The sequence below is a fragment of the Numenius arquata genome, chromosome 8, assembly GCF_964106895.1.
Source record: "Numenius arquata chromosome 8, bNumArq3.hap1.1, whole genome shotgun sequence".
Lineage (NCBI taxonomy): Eukaryota > Metazoa > Chordata > Aves > Charadriiformes > Scolopacidae > Numenius > Numenius arquata.
This window is the reverse complement of record NC_133583.1, coordinates 51,685,314-51,702,524: the sequence shown is the minus strand read 5'-3', so window position 1 is coordinate 51,702,524 and position 17,211 is coordinate 51,685,314. Positions and strand designations below refer to the sequence as shown.

Here is a 17,211-nt window from a genome sequence, read left to right as displayed (position 1 = left end):
GAAATTCTACTTGTACAGTCAAGTATGATCTTCATCAGCTAGGACTTTAATGATTATTCTTAGACAAAATTATTTTCAGCTGTATTCCGCAACATTTAAATGGTCAACATGTTGCCACCTAAAATACAGACTAAAAGTAACATTATGACAGAACGTTTGGGGAAAAGAGCAGCTTCATGTTTGAGAACACACAAATGTACATTACATTTTCTCATAAGATCCAAATGTCTGTTTCCATAATAATTACCCAGTCTATCAGCAGGAGGTAGCTCTATGTACAACTGGCATTAATGATTTGTCCCCCGACTAGTATTGTATTTTTCAATAAAAAGACTGAGATTACACCTAATTCTTTTGTGAGGAGGTAGAAGTCTAAGCCCTATGCACTCACCTTACTGCCAGCATACAGATCCAGCAGAAAGGTGCAGAGCGCAGTTGAAGGTCTGCTATTGTGCCTTGCAAACTAATGTTTAATTTGCTAGTCGAGTACCTACTAGTCACTATAAACTCTATTCCTTCCAAGACTTTACCTCTGAGAGACTAACAGCCACTACCCAGATACCTACATAAAGCAAAGATCCCAAATAATAAACAGTAAATCCATTAAAGCACTAAGGACTAAGTAGGAGACCTGGGGATAGAATTTTCATTTATAACTAGGAGGGGTTTTGAAGCAGAGTATAAAGAAGCTTGAACTTCTAGTTCCACTGCACCTCATCAAGCCTTTTGAATTATTAATTTCTGTACTGAATTGACAATCAACAGAGAGTTATGGTCTCCCTTAGCTACAGTCTACAGGAAAACACCTCTAGGCTCTTCTTTAGGTTGGCTCTGTAGCAATGGTGTCATTTTGTGCTGAAAACTCAATCCACTATACTGAGACCTCCAGTCCTCCAGCACCACCTAGCAGGCCATAGACCAAAATACAATTAAGCAACACCGCTTCTGACCGAAAAATTGCAAACAACGATGTATACAATTAGCTCCAAATATTTTTTTTAAAAAAATACCTTATTTTATTCATAACTATCCCAACCATCATCTCCCTATTACCAGAAAAAGAATATTGCAAACAATAGTATAGTATTAAAATATGAAGCCAATTCATACTCCACCTTAAAAAAAAAGAAAGAGGCCAGGTTATTAGCAAATAGTTACTGCGGAACACGATCCCAGAAATAGCAAGCCCGGGGTGTAAAATCACTATCAATTACCAGGCTCTCTAAAAACATTTTAGAAAGAGTTACTTGGATCTTGGAGTGAATGATTTCTGTCCATTGCCACAGGCCCACCAGCAGATGTCAGACCAGCCCCAAAAACTCCTCAGCAGGCTTTATAAAAAATAGCAATTGGATTTAACTTTCACATGAATTTAAATACCCAAGTTGTCTCACCCACAAACCCAAGTCTGTAGCCAATCAGCCACTCTTCCTGGTAGCCAGGAATAATATACATTTGAAGTACATCCTTTTGTAATGAAGGGCAACCCGCACAGGGGAAATACACTATTATAGGAAGTTCATACATAGGTATTCTATTCCTAATATACCTAAAACGAAATAATGAAATAAAAAAGCAAAGGAGTTCAAAATTTAGAAAATAAACAGTAAATATTTTCTCCTACATCTAAAAAGCATACCCATACTTGGACATCAAGGATAACATGCACAACATGAAGTTCACCTCAGTTACCAGGTTTCCAATACATGCTTCCTTGCGGAGCGAAGGACCCACCACCACAAGGACAACCATTTTTCCCACCCCACTTGGTATTGGCTAATCCACACAGCTTTGAGGAACTAAACGTTCAGAATAAATCAGGCTGAATGGGCAGCATCACTGCCTCAGTGTTATTCAACACAGGAAGTTCTTCAGCTTGTTAGTAATTTTAAGTCTTTGCATTTGAGCCTTTCTATCCTCCAAACAGAAAAATCTGAGAGGCTTTTTTTTTTGTTTTTAACCACATCTTCTAAAACAAGAGCAGGGAAAGGTGAACTATCTGGCAATCTCTGCAACTGCAAAACATATGCAATTGTCTCATTTTGTTTTAACTATTACCTTACTAAGTAAATGTAAAACCATAACTAATTTCAAATTATTCTCTGAAGAGAAGACTGACCCCACAAAGAAACCTTGCAAGTCTGGCATCAGAAGATTAACAGAGTACCGACCGCTCAGTCAGCAGATTTCATCTCTGAAGATGAAGAAATGGCTCTAACCACGTATCATGTGTAGAGAACATAAGAATGTTTACACCAAAGAGAGAACTGCAATGCTAGTTTTATCAAAATAAATATTTGCAAAAAAGTCACTCCCAATCTATGTCCTCTAAAAGAATCACAACCTTCTCTTCACAAGCTCTTTTTCCTTTCTAAAATTAACAAACCCTGATGCTCTTCATGTCTTTTCTCACAAAAGAATGCATCTGTATTCCTAATCATTCACATCAGCTGCCTTCAAAACACAGTCCAAGTTCTAACTCTTTTTAGAACAGTGTGCCTGAAGGTCGAGGTTTCAGATAAATAAAACCCCAAACTAAGTTATAAGAGATTTTCCACATTATTATCCTTCTGTTCCTTATACATACACTTTATACACACTCCCTGCACCCCCAGTTAGGGGGTCCTGGGGGCAGAAAACACCACTGAGATGCCCACGATGATGCTTTTTATCTTTTTTTCCTCTGATTACTTCCTTGGTTATCTTAGGGATTTAAAAGTCTTAAGTAGGACGATCCCCACCAGAATTCAATCTACTAGGATCAGAGCCATTCGTCTTAAGAGTAGATGATCAACTGAAGGTCATCCTCCAAAATCCTCACATATATTTAGAAGGCACAAAGATCAGATCAACATCCATCATTCCACGCTGACAGGACTCAGCGGTCAGTCTGCCCTGGCTTCTTGCTCAAGTCAAGGATCTAGTGGCAACTGCTCTGCAGACACATTAATCCAGACTATCACATACATACAAACTGAAAGATTCTGTCTCATAATAAATTGTGCTTACATAGTTTAGCATGTTAGAATTTTACGTATTTCCAATTCTTGAGTTGTTACTGATAACTAGCTTAGCTATCAGTCTTGTTTCAGAAGCTGCAAACTGATTTCTGTAGATTTGCTATTGTTAATTTATCTTTTTGCTTTGCAAATACTTGAACATGAAAAGAATGCAATTTAAGCACAGCAAACAATCTGTAGGATTAGCAATGGTTAGGAAGTAAAAAAACACATTACTGAATGCCAGCAAAGCAATTTAGCAAAGGAAAATCCACTGATACCTACAGTGCCAAAAAGGAGCAGAAACAATGTACATAGCTTTGAGTATTCCGGCTTTCCCTTACCACACTCCCACTTCTCTCTAGCTATCTCTCTATTGTATTATAACAAATAATAAAAGAATTAAATGCTCTGGCAATCAAGGCTGGCATATTAAAATGACACTCTGCATTACTGAGCCTACTCATTTCTTAATAGAGCTATTCTTCAAAGGAGATTAATTACACTGGCAAGAGACCTTTTGCTATTCTAATTTGTGAAGCATATTTCAATACCACAAGCATATTAAAACAGCTGCAAATATGTAACTAGGTCCAAAATCCCAGGACTCACTGCATTTAATTAGGTGTTCATCTTGTGACCAGCTTTTTAGTCATTGCTTTAGAAGCCCATTTCATATAAAAATTCTTAATTTCTAGGCTTAATTATCTGCAACTGTAATTAACATACAGCCCACCATAAAGTACAGAGATAAGAAAGTGACCATATACTTCAGTACGTAACACCAGAGGGACAAATACTGGATTTATAGCTGAATTTCTCTGCTTGAATTACAAAGCTGAGAATCTTAAATTCTTTTAAAATAAGTTACTGGCATTGCATTTCATATCAGAACATTCGATTAACAGCACAAACACTGCCATGACAAACTGAAAATAAATCATATTAGTAATATGCAGAATTGTAACACAAATGCCATCTGCTGCTCACAGAGTTGTACACAGCCATTAACCAACAAACTAGTATTCCAAATTAAATATCTGAGAACTAATGCTTTGTTTTAAAGTACAGTTATTTTCATTAACTTAAGCTATGCAGCTTCAAGACATTTGCCTGCCTCTAGAGAACAGGCCTATATTTTAACATATTACTTTTTTTAATCCCCAGCAGATAAATACTTAGATACCAAGTTCACATCAACATTTTCCCTTTCTATTGATATTTTAAGTTATAACCGCTGATAAGAATAGGAATTTTAAGGCAAACACTGAACAGGCACCAAATTAAGACACAACATAATTAAATCAAATTTCATAGAAGAATTTTCACAGAAGAATTTCAATATAGTAGCATGTCTGAAAGTGCTGAGACTACAAATACTTCATTGTGAAATCAAAATTAGTGGTAACACAAATGCATGGCTTTTTGAAGTTTAAAGATTTAAGTTTCTTTTCATAGCCTGGTGGTGCCAAACTGTCTAGGATACCCAACAAATTCTAAGGGCTAACAATTTAAGGGCTATATCCAAGGTACACCCTTTACTTAAGGGGTAATTGCTTCTAAACAGCCTTACAATGTAATATAAATTTACTTAGTTACTTGCGGCTCTATCAAGTAGCATGCACCAAAATTTCCTCATTTGAGTAAAACTTGTTACACAGGCAACTCTATGGAAGTTCAGCAAAAAAGGCTTCTAGTTTTGCTTTTAGTTTACTATTTAGAAACAACTTCTGTTGCATATATGACAGGTCACAAATAACTGTCTTTTCCTGCTCTTGTGCTTTTCTTCACCTTGCGCTTCAGTGATTTTAGATATTTAGAGGTAATAAGGAACATCTACAACCAAAACGTACGTTCCTTTTGGTTTGCAATTCATTCTTGACTATAGGCATGAGTGTGCTCCCCTCTCTCCCCTCCCCAAATACCGTCTTCTTAGAAAATGCTAATTTAACAGATGCAACATTCTTCAAAAATACATTCACGTTACCAAAACCTTTTGACAGAAACCACACAGAAGAGCAGATGTCAGTTCCAGCTCTTCGGTTCCTTGGACAGTTATCCCTTTCAGCTTCGTCTCCCTAGCTATTCTCTAGGGAAACAGGCGGAGGTAGCTACTCAGAAAGCTGTTTCCCAATTAAACTTGTTTTAAATGGTCAAGTTCCCATGCCCACACCACCCTAGACTTCCAGTGATATTTTCTTTCAGGTATCAGGAAGCTTAAAGTAGCATTGAGAAGGACCTTCTCTAAAAAGAAATTATCCTTCACACACACACATTTTTTTCCTGTCAAAAGCAGGATGAACGTATTCTCCTCCTAATTCACCCTCTACCCTAAAAAAAGACCCACAGGAACAAAACGCTGCATTCACTGAGCAGGAGCAGGGAAAGCAAGGTAAAAACTAAAGCACAAGATCACACCACTTTTTATTTATAGCACAAAATCATCGTGAGGATTCCCAGACTCACTCACCAAACCAGCAGTAAGTGAAGGAGCAGATTGTCCTAGGGACTGATTCCTCATGCGGACCAGGTTTGAGGTATCTCCAGGTGGCTGCCATATCGTCTGTCCCACTCCACTGTGGACACTATTTGATAAGGGAAGTAGCTGTTTTCCTTCAAAAACAAAACCAAAATACGATCAGCTTGTTTTTAAAGAAGTTTACAAGTTCAAAACACAATGCTGAAAACAAATTGCATGTGGAGAAAAAGCATTTAATACAAAAGCAATTTAAAGGTTTTGGTAGGTTAGAACACTTAAGAGCACACTACCTGTGAATTCATTACGTTTGATTACTAAGTATTTCCAAAAAATTCAGTTTACAGTATGAGGTAATGGGTAAATCCAAAACCTTGTAGAAACAGACTTCTATCACTTTATTCCTTCCTGTACTTCACACAGCTTAAAAGGAAACAATATTTGCTGCCAATTAAACAATTTATGGCCCTGTAGAGAGGCAATGTTAATGTTGCAAAATCCAAGTAAAATTTTAAAAATTCTTATGAAAATGCATAATTGTAAAATACTACCTCTTCTAAATAGCTTAGCCATCTAGACATCCCCACTTCCTCCTACCATTGGAACATTCAGCAGTAGACTTCATGCAGCTGTGATCAGAAGACAGTGTACGTTTAAACACTGTTTTGCTTTGAACCATGGATGGATATTTTCTGTTTAAAAAATTTCACTCTTCAGCAATATCGTATTACCTTAAAAGCAAAACATTCTGTAGCTTTCCCAAGTTCCCCTTGTATTCGATTGATTAGTGGAGACTCTAATCTCCCATGCTACATACACAAACAGTGAGAAGAGTAGTTCCTATTTCAAGTTCACACCACTGTACTTTACTGCAGGAAATACAGTATTCATTTAAAAGGATCTGCTCAATACATTTGTTTTCCTAGTCAATATAACACTCCTTTTTGAAAAAAAAAAAAAAAAGTAGTAAATTTCCACAATGAGAAAGAAACAAAGTCAAAGTAGGTCATATTTTGACTCCATCAAGCTTGACAGTTTCCTTTTATGTACAATGTCATTCACAAGAAAACAAAAGAGAAGAAAGATAGTCTTGTGGTTAAAAACACATAAGTGAAAAAGTCTGTAAATCTGGGTTCCATTATTAGCTTCCAGATGACTTCCTCTGTAACTTTGGTTAGTCAACCCCTGCACTTCAGTTTCACCATCTGCAAAATGGGAGTGAATAATACCTCTTTTCCTTAAAATTAGGACTGAGACTAAATTATACACACACCCTTCCAAGCATGGTGAAGACAGTTGCATTCAACAGATTATGACATGCTCAGATACTACAACAGGAATCACAGGGGACTACGACATTTGTTGCAATAAATAGCAGGAAGAAGTTTACATCTTTAAACACATATACTGTAGAAAAATACTTTTTTTTCAGAGGCGGCAAACTATTTTACAAATTCAACTTCACCTTAGAATTAGTTATGAAATATTACATTCATTACATAAAAGCACCTACATTATTTGGACTGTCACATAATGCAATTAGCCATTATGCTGGAGGAGCAAGGAGTGGTGTCTTTTTTGGTGGGGTTTTGGGGTATTTTTTTAAACCTCTTTATGTTAATTTTCTGTGAAAGTTATGAGCAATGGGCCACATACACATTAACAGAATGAGTCAGTGTATGAGAGATGAGAAGGCTCAACTTTGGCCAGCAAACAGAGACACAGCATATTAGTACCTTTTTCCTAGTCCCACTCAAGCTGCTCACAGCTGTGGACAAGATTTTCATGATATGCTCATTTTCAGGATTAGGCATAAATACAATGACTCCTTTTGTCTACAGAGATCTAAAACCACAGAAATGTACATTGCTGCATTTATCTCAGTAAAGCAATAACAAATATATCCTATAATAGCAATTCAAACCATATAATTATCTAACAGTTCAAAATGCCCGTTCTTGAGAGCAGGAATAACATTATTTAAATCTCCTCAAGATAAATTTATCAATATCATCTTTTAGTTCCACAAAATCTGAATCCAGGAAGACAGAATTCCATCCAAAGTCAAATCTAAGCCAACCAGTTTGCACAATCATCTATACTCTTTAAGCTTATTTGCTTCTGTTGCAAAAAATAAGGTGGAATTATTTTGGGGATGGAGCTTGAAGCTAAAGCTTTCCCTACCATGCCTCAAGTCCTACATACATTCCAACACCCACATTAAAAATATATTTCTAAATATCTACATTTTCTTTATCCAATTAGGTCAAACTGATCTTGTTGGGGCTCTTTTCCCCTTTCTGAATCAGACTATAGCAGATTGAAATGTCATTTAGATGAAGCAACAAGTTCTGGAGAACATTCTGGAGAACATAAAATTTACAAGAACATTATCTCCAAACAAAAAAATTATCTTTAAAAAAGTAACAGAACTTCTCCACTTTTCCTGTTTCCTCCTATTTACTTTTCTTCGCCTACTTCTACTCAAGAAAAAAAAAAAAAAAAAAACCAAACCCAAACAAACTATAGTACTATCTTCGGCAACCACTGCAATCAGCCAACAGCTGTGTAGTTAAACTTCTGTTCTCCTCTAGCAATTAACGTACCTTAGAGAACAAACTTACGTGAGTGCAAAACACTATGAAACTTTCCATTTTGCAGAAACAAGCCACTTATTACAAATAAAACATTAAGACAAGGCCAAGCCAAAATAAAAGGTGCATACTTTACTGCTTATTTAATTCTATTACACCCAGCACCTCAAACATTAAATATTTATCTTCCCCTGATAAAGGACGGAGGGACCAGGACTGGATGTATTTTCACAATCATGAAAGTCAAGCCCATGCTGCTGCCAAAATGGGTGGTTTCACCCTCTTCCCACCTGAGAGTTTCCAACCCTTCTCATCTTGCACGAACATGCAAATAGGCAAACAGTCAGCCTAATTAGGGAAGAAATGGGCTGCAAGTTAACCCTACAGAACAACAGTGGTATTCAGGCAGATCAGCCATGTCATTCTAGACTGACCATGCAGCTCTGTATGTTCTAATGTCAGTATCACAGACTGGTATCAGCTTTAAACAACCGTGAAACCACCTCCTAGCCAAGATACGAAGCCTTTGAAAAAGAAAACTACTGAGCATGGTCCTCCATTTCTTGGCTAATTACTAGACTATGCTGGCTCCATGGTTCTACAGTTGACAAACTACATTCTCTGACAGGGCTGAAGACTGGGTTCACAAGAAAAAAAAACAAACTTTATACAAACTGAAAAGACATTTAGTTAGTAAGCAACATTTTTACTTTGAATCACAAATGACTACAGTGCTTTTGAAGCCAAAGAGAAACTAAATAATTTGAATTGGATATAAAAGTCAGCTTCCTAGTAAGAAACAATACAGCAAAGTAGGCAAGCTTACAGTCAGTGCTGACCTTAAAAGTAAAAGAGATAAGAATGCATCACAGTGTTGCCTACAGTTCCACTGCTCCCTTCTTTTAACTTTGCACATCAATCTTAGCTTCTAACTTTTCACTCTGGACAATATACAGAATTTTACTGCAAATCCAGCCTCTCTTTTTCACTCTTTTCTGCTAACATTTCTTTTTGCATCTTTCTCTTACATAAAATTTTGTATGCCCTCCCAACAAGAGGTTACCTCTAGCTTTAAAGAAACAACTTACCAGTATCTTTTATTACAACTGTTATGCCAACGAGTAATACTGCATCTTTAATACTAATAAATTGTCATATGATCTTTACAAAATGGCATACCTGACAAAGAACTTGCCAAACTACCTCTTCGTAGCTTGCAGTCATCTTGACTTAGCTGACGATGGAGCTTGGTTTTCCCAGCAGATGAAAATATGTCAGGATTGCTGAGCTTCCTGCAACGTAATGGAGTGGACTCGGTTATCATCTCCTGTAGAAAGAAAAACAAGCAGAAGTTCATTAATGACAACTAAGTATCTGCTTTCTGAAAACATACAATCTCCAGAGCATACACAAGACTGTCTGAAAACAAAACACACACACCCACGCAAAAAAAAAAAACCACCTAAAATTGTAAATCCCCCTCTTTTGTGCCACATATCTGCATGAAAAGTACACCACAAGATCCCAGTCAAATATGGGCATTGAACACTATTGCTTTACAGAATATCACTAAGGCAATTATGCTACAGCAGTTATTTGCTCTTAGAGCATGTAGGAAGAGAGGCTACTGTGAAATCAGGCTCAGCTTTGATTCAAGCTATTTCCTGCTAAAGCAAAGAGTATTTTCTCTGATTTTCTTGAATATTTAATCCATCCAGTCTATGAGTAATACACCTACAAAGAAACTGTTGCAATGTCTAATTGCAACCCAAAACTCCTATTATAAGTTACAGCTCTACTACAAGACCATACGTATCACTAAATAATAATTAGGATAGAGATCACCCTTTGTGTAGTGTCTTTTGTTATTACTATAAACAAAATTAGACCTGTATTTGACAGAAACACTCCCACACATGTAAATTCCTTTCACAGCAATCAGCAAACTTTCAATCAAAATAGCAGTAGGTAGAACAGTGGCAAGCACAACCACACTGCTTTCCTCATGCATTTCACCGTTCTGGAGGTGTCAAACTCTCATTTCACACCCAAAGAAGAATTACGAGCATAACTATCATACCGGGATTTGAAGATAGCGCGACACTTTCCATTATAGCCTATATAGATGAACTCGGTTAAGTTCTCCCTTCTCTGCAGTAGTGCAACATGTTCCACGTGTCTTAATGGATTGCTCTGTTTTATTTCAAATGCCTCCCATTCTATATAGCACTTCAACTCATCTCATCTTCATAAAACCTCATCCGAGACAGAAAATAAACTGGAAGGAACACTTTCCCTGCACGATACATCACTACATGGTTTAACGTGGTTTTAAATCACGGAGTTTGGGGTTTGTTTGGACTTTGGTTTTTGGGGTGGGGGGGTGGACACATTAATAAAGTGGTATTACATAAAGAAAACCTGATTTTGGATTTGAAATAGAATCCTCACTTAGCTCCAAGTCACTTCTTCTTGACCTTTCTTAGACACCTTCTCCTTTTAATCATGAAATCTCTTGGCATCTCATAATAGTAAATAACTTTGTTTGAGGGACAGGAATGCTTTGCTCTGCATCTGCTTCAGTGGTGCACCTTTCACAGGTGGAGAGGTATTGCTCTGATACCACTTCTCCCTCTGGTTACAGTTAGACCTTCAATCGCTGCTCTGTCTAAACCAGATCAAGAGAGAGACCTGGGTAACTTAAAGTAGGTCACTTCACTTATCCAGTTCATCACACAGCTGCACACAGTTGTGTTGGCGCAAGAGTGGGGAGAGGCACAAAAACAAGTGACCTGGGGTAGCGAAAACTGCGTGAGCTGAAACCCGCTTTAATCTTAAGGTTCCTCATCTTGAAGCAAAGAACCTCACGTTTTCATTTGCCTCTGAGCTTTTCCACAAAGGTATTGAAGACCTTCATTTCCAGCAGCCTATACTTCTGTTTTTCTGTCACTTGGAGGGCTGAAAAGACACCTACTACGCTTCCTTTTTGTACTTAGAAGTAAGATAAGTAATTTTAAACTGCAACATTAGCAGTCCTCTGAATGGTTGCATGCCTCTGAAAGCCACATAGGCCAAGGGCAGAAAGTCTTTGCTGTTTTTATTTGGGATGGCAGAAAGTAGTTACTCTTGTATGCATGTCTACGTAGACATACAGAAATATACACACAAACTTTTAATATGGCCTGTCCCAAACGCCTATAACATCTAAAATCTGTCATGTATTTTCCAACTGGGACAGTCAGAAATTACCATACCTCAAAAAACACTGGTATTCCACATTACAAGCAAATTAGTTAAAAATCTCACGCAGCCTACCACACTCCTTATGCTTCAATTCCAACAAATGTCCCCAGTATTCTTCAGTATGTAGCTACTTCCCTGAAAATAGTCGTAACTCTGTTGAAAGGCTCCATGCACAAGATGCTACTGGTCATTCCCACAGTCTATGTACTCTGCTTGCATAAAGCCGTAAAAAAGCCATTTTTTTTCCCCACTCTCACCCTGCACAGGCCATTGCCATGACTGTCTTGCCTTCAGTGCATGTAGCTTCCTTTAGGAAGGGGAAGCGCAGTCCTCCCTGTCAGGCTGATGCAGCAAGTGTAGTTGCTCTTCCACCATACTCAGCTCAGCTGGGGCAGGGCAAGGAAGAGGGCAGGGAGAAGATACACAGAGGCTAGTGCCAATAGAAATGGTAGCCAGCCCCCCTGGCCATTGCCCATCCCTGCCCAAATACATCTGTACCCAAGATAGAATACACCTCCTATTTAAAATGCTGCTTTGGGGCACTCCCTTCACATCCAGCTCCTCCAACCCAGCACAAATGCCAGAAAAGAGAATTTGGGGAAGGGGATGCAGAAGGAGGAAACAGGACCAGGGGAAAGAGATAGGGCCACATGGCATTCCCTTGTAGCCGCTTCTCTGGTGCTACATCCCTTTCACAAACCATCTGATGACGGCTTAGCGTGAGGTCCTTAGCTTAAAAAGTACACCTTACCTCAGTAACAGAAGTCCAATAAATCTAGTGATCTTACTCCAATGAACAATTAACTTAACATCCAAATCAACAAAAGGAACACAAATCAGCACATGTAAGAACATACGACTTTATCTTCATATGAGGGAGAAAAATAAGGTATTCTTTTGCCCTCAAAATTTTCAGCAGAACAATACTGTACAAAAACAATTTTGAGATTACTGTATTAATAAGAATACTCATCAGCAGTTAAAATTTCAAGAGTAACATGCAGAAAAGTGTCCTAACTGGGACTTCTTTGTTCAAGGTTTTGGGGTTGTTTGTTGGTCAGTTTGGCTTTTTGGAGTTTGCTTTGGTTTTCTTCCCCTCAGGTGCACATTCGCCTCTCCTCCAACACACACACAAGTCTCCCCCATCTTTCTCAGTGAACTGCAACTTAAAAAAGAAAAACCACATTCATTCATCCAGGGTACCAAAGTAAGGAAAAGCAGTGAAGTTAGAAACAAAAGTACTCTAAGTCGTTACAAGCAATTTCTGTATTTTATATCTCTTTTTTTCCACTCAATGTATAAAATTTGCATACCCCTGTCAACCAAAGAATGCGCCTGCTTCTCTACCCTTCCCCTTCTAAGTAGTCTCTTCTCATCAGTAAAAAAAAGCCTACAAATTCTTAATATTTCTTCTCGAGTTATAGTACACGAGCTTTTTAGATCTGATAATACCTAAATCAGAAGTCCTCCGACTGAAGGAGCACATGGAGCACCAACAGTGAAGGGCACACCTACTTCTACCACAGCATCCGCTCAGCTGTGACTTCCTGCCTACATACACCTTTCAGGTCAGCCCAATGGCACACGCTGCTTCTCAAAACATCATTCCACATGCACTTCTTCAACAGCCATCCCAGCTTAAGCAACTCCTGCCCACCAGACTTGCACCACAGAGATGTGAAAGGAACAGTGGAAAGGTAACAGCTTCCCACACTCCCCAAAGAATCTCGGCTGTCTTCTACAGGAGACAGTCTTACATATTACATATGGAAAATTCTTCACAAGCCCTTTTTTTTGGTAAGCACATTAAACACTTTGGCAATATTCAGAAGACTAAATAGGCATTGCATGTTTTGAAGAAAGGTACCCAAATCACACTCTGCAGGTTTATATAGCTAGACTCACTTTTCAAATATTAAAAAAAAAATCCAGTGCACTGTTCTGAGACAGCCTATTATGTTTTAAAAAATGCTAATTACAACACGGCCAGTTTAAGATTTCATTTTCTAAGAGTTATGCCTATATTGTGTCAGCAAAACAATGAAGAGGGAAAGCTTTAACTTAACTTGACAATAGAGTCATCTTTCATAAGACTGTAATTTATTTCACTCACCCATCAAAACCCAGCTTTAGTATTGCACTTCATAGACGAACTACATGGCAACAGCAGTGGCTTCTGTTACCACTTTCAAACAAAGAAGGAAAAAAACCCACAGGAAGAGATCTTTCCTTGCCCTTGCCCCAAAGCAAGATGAAATACATGCAAAGGACATAAAAATCATACACAACATTCCAAACCAATGGATAAAGAAAAGTCTTTGCAGTGATAGAGTAAAATTTTGCTTACATGCTTTCAAAATAGTAAATTAGACTACCAGAGCAAGTGGTTGAACAATAGATTACATAGCACCGACTGCCCTAATTTTAAGGACTCCACTTCCACTTTTGAAAAGAAAAAATTCTTGCAGCGTTAGAAATGAAAGCATTAGTAAGCACATAACAGAAACACTGGGCTCACACAGTGCAAAAAGGACTGTGAGCCTCTCTCCATTAAATTCTTTTCAAAGGTGATAGAAAAAAACTTCTTCGTTTACTTTGGCCTTGTGGCTTTTGCCACAAGCTAAAAATCAGGTTCAAACAGCCAGCTGAATCCTGCAAAGCTTAGGGCTGAAGATAAAAGCATCAGACAAACAATCTTGATTTGCTAGGCAAGGATTATTCCTACCAGTTCTTTCAAAGGTATACAAAATACAAAAAATATATATACAAAAATTTGCTCACATAACTTGAAACAGTAGGATATGAAGAAGAATGGCAAAGGCTTTTCTTGAATAGAGAAGGCTCTGCATTTTTCAGCTCGGTCACTTACCACACTTGCACAGAAAAACAGTTAAAATATTTGTGGCACTGAAAATACATTTAAGTTTGTTTCCCTTGCCTGAAATCTTACATAGCGATTATTACACTCAGCAAGATGGAGAACCAGACAGATTGCAACAAAAGCTGCAGACAAAAGACAAGAAACCAAATGTGCTTCTTGATATGTAAGATTATACCAATATTCCCATTAAAATCCTGATCTGGTAATTTCAGAACACAGCTAAAAGGAACCTTGTCAGCCACAGTTTCCATTCCATTGCATGGGGAAAGTCTCCCAAGCAATTCAAGCAAGAAATAAAAGAACAGGCGCATATAACACTGCAATGATTTCCAGCAGCTTTTTTTTTTTTTTTTTTAATGTTCCTTTAATGGTGCTGCAAGAGAGTAACACAACACGGATCCTTAATCTACAAATGACAGGTGAATACTGAAAGTGTGGATACATGTCCAAGCACTTCCTTGAACCAGGAGATGAAGTACCACACAGTTAGCGAGACTGATTTTATCAGCAACAGACGAATGCTAGGAAAAAAAATTTCCAACGACTTGTCTTTATGGCCTACATTTAAGATGTAATAGATTGTACAAAGGAGCACTTCCTTACATGTACTGCATTATAACTAACTCAAAAATACGTATTTCCTAGAGATGTCTACAACAAGCAAAAATACTCAACTGTGACTAATGAACACTCAAATCCACAGGTCAAAACATGTTAAACTATTAGCTGGGGGACAGGTAGAAAAAAAAAACCTACAAAAAAAGTATTACATGAACAGGTAATCCATGAACAAGAAAAATGAGAAGTTTTTTTTTTTTTTTACAGCTTAATAAGCACAACCAGCTAGGGTCATCTGGAAGCAAATTCTAGCAAACTGCTGGAAGGAACAGAAGAATTAAAATTTAAATACGATAAATTGGCAAAGAATACAATAATATTACCCTGTTTTGTAAAGAAGGTAACCAATGAGTAATGCAATTCAAAGATAAGTTGACACTTTCTGAAGTTTTTTTTAAGGAATAAAAATAGTCAACATTGAAAGCTGCATTTTCTATTTTTTAACACAGTACTGTTTGTCCTTTAAAAGATAAAAGCCTGTTGTGTCAGGATTGTGTGCACATATCTGAGAAGCATTCTTTTCCTCCCCAGCCTTTCCTCCTTATTTTATATAATGTGTGTACCTACCCTTAACAAAAGATAAATCTGATCCTGTCATTAGGTCTGGTCTAATATGCTTTAAAATACACTGAAAGAGAAAATTAAAGGCCTAGAGAACAGATCGCAAAACGAATATCTATCTATATAGGTAGCAATTAACGCAATGGAATCATAGTATTTATGCTTTACTATTTAGCACTGAAGTTTGCCTTAACTTTCTAGCCCAATGATGACATATTGAGGAAAGAGGGCCAGCAGTTTACCAGGAAGCTGAGGTGAGCCCAAATGTGACCAAAATTGTAGGCTGACTAGGAACTTGCAACTAGGACTCTTCTTAACTCTATCTGCTTAACTCATGTACTTGCCAGCAGCATCCTGAAAAATGCCAGAGACAGCAGAATCAAGGGAAATTACATTAAATCAACATAGCCTCTTAGAGGCTATAATATATTGGTTTACTACATCAACAACAGTGAATAGTTTTACAGAATATATTACATTATATAAAGTGTTGGTATTTTAAAGACAAAAAAAGAGGTTTAACCATATTCTTCTCTAGAATAGATTTATTTGAAGAATTTTTCAATAAATCCCAACATTGCCACAAAGGTAAATATGTAAACTTAATTTATTGCCAATAGTAAGTATTCAAAATGACTGGAAAGCTAAGCATTATTGCCATAGTGATGTTTTCAATAGTTATACAGTGTAACATGCACACATTTAACATTCTGAATACCTAAAGTTTCCTCCGTACACTCATCTGCAGTTATAACACACATTACAGAAAAGTTACAAAACAAATTTAAATCCTTCTGTAAAAAAAAAGTCTTAAAAAAAAATAATCCCCCAGTTAAGAACAAACAAGAAAAAAAAAGAATATTTCCTGAAAGACATAGTATCAGAAACCTATACCATGACATACATACACCCTCCTTATCTTGTTCTTCCAATGGGAAGATTTTTTTTCTTGTTAACCCTTCAGGAAAACAACTCCAAGGCATGTTTGATTAGAACTAATAAATTAGAAGCTTTAATGTTTCACCAGGGAAGTTCAAGTTGTTAACTTTGTTGCCAAGTGTTCCCAGCTGCAGGAATGCATTAAAAAGCTTGTTAAAAAGCAAAAGTAAATATTTACAACTATGTACATTATTACCCCCTTTCTAAGGATCATTGAGATGAAGAATAATTTTATTCCTAATGGCACCACAGTCTAGAAGACAAAGTAATTTGTAAATAAATTGTATCAGCTTGAATGTTTGGTCCTTATATGAAAATACAAATAACGCCACAATGGCTTACGCAAGCAAAGTATTTGATCCTACTTCAGGATCTCCCAACCAAGAGACGAAAGGGTAGTATAATTCCTGAATTCAGCTTGTAAACGCCTAAAGCCAAAAGAATTTCATCTAGGGAAGAAAGCAACAGAGCCTTTACTAAATTCTATATCAAACTTTACAGAAGCTCAAAGAAACCACTATCAATATATCAAGACTCAAAATCCCACTACATACTCACCAGTTACACTGAAAACAAAACTAGTCTGAACAAAGACACTGCACGTTAAAGGCTACATCATTCCTTTATCATTGGCATTCTAGCATGAGTATTTCCAACATTAAAAGGTTGTATAGAGCAGGAAAATTAACTCCTGGCCAGCTTTAAATAAAAAAAAAAAACCACACCAAAAAAAACCCCCATGAACAACTCAATAATTCATCATCTGTACATTAGAATCCTGTCTGCAGTAAGGATTAAAAGAATTATGACCAAAAAAAAAACGTGATTTGTAATAAGATTCGGTGTTACAAGACATCAATAACACTTTCTCTCTGAAGATTTTCTTCCATTAAACTCAAA

At 37.2% G+C, this 17,211-nt stretch overlaps 1 protein-coding gene across 1 annotated transcript in view; it reads right to left on the bottom strand.

The window, feature by feature from the left end:
• The window catches only part of MAST2 (microtubule associated serine/threonine kinase 2), a 198,906-nt gene that overhangs the window by 168,596 nt on the left and 13,099 nt on the right, over positions 1-17,211 (bottom strand). The window contains exons 2-3 of the mRNA XM_074152183.1: positions 9,249-9,396; positions 5,470-5,612 (exon numbers count right to left, since the gene is read on the bottom strand). Of these exons, the coding sequence (XP_074008284.1) occupies positions 5,470-5,612; positions 9,249-9,396 (291 nt within the window). The remainder of the gene's footprint in view (positions 1-5,469; positions 5,613-9,248; positions 9,397-17,211) is intronic.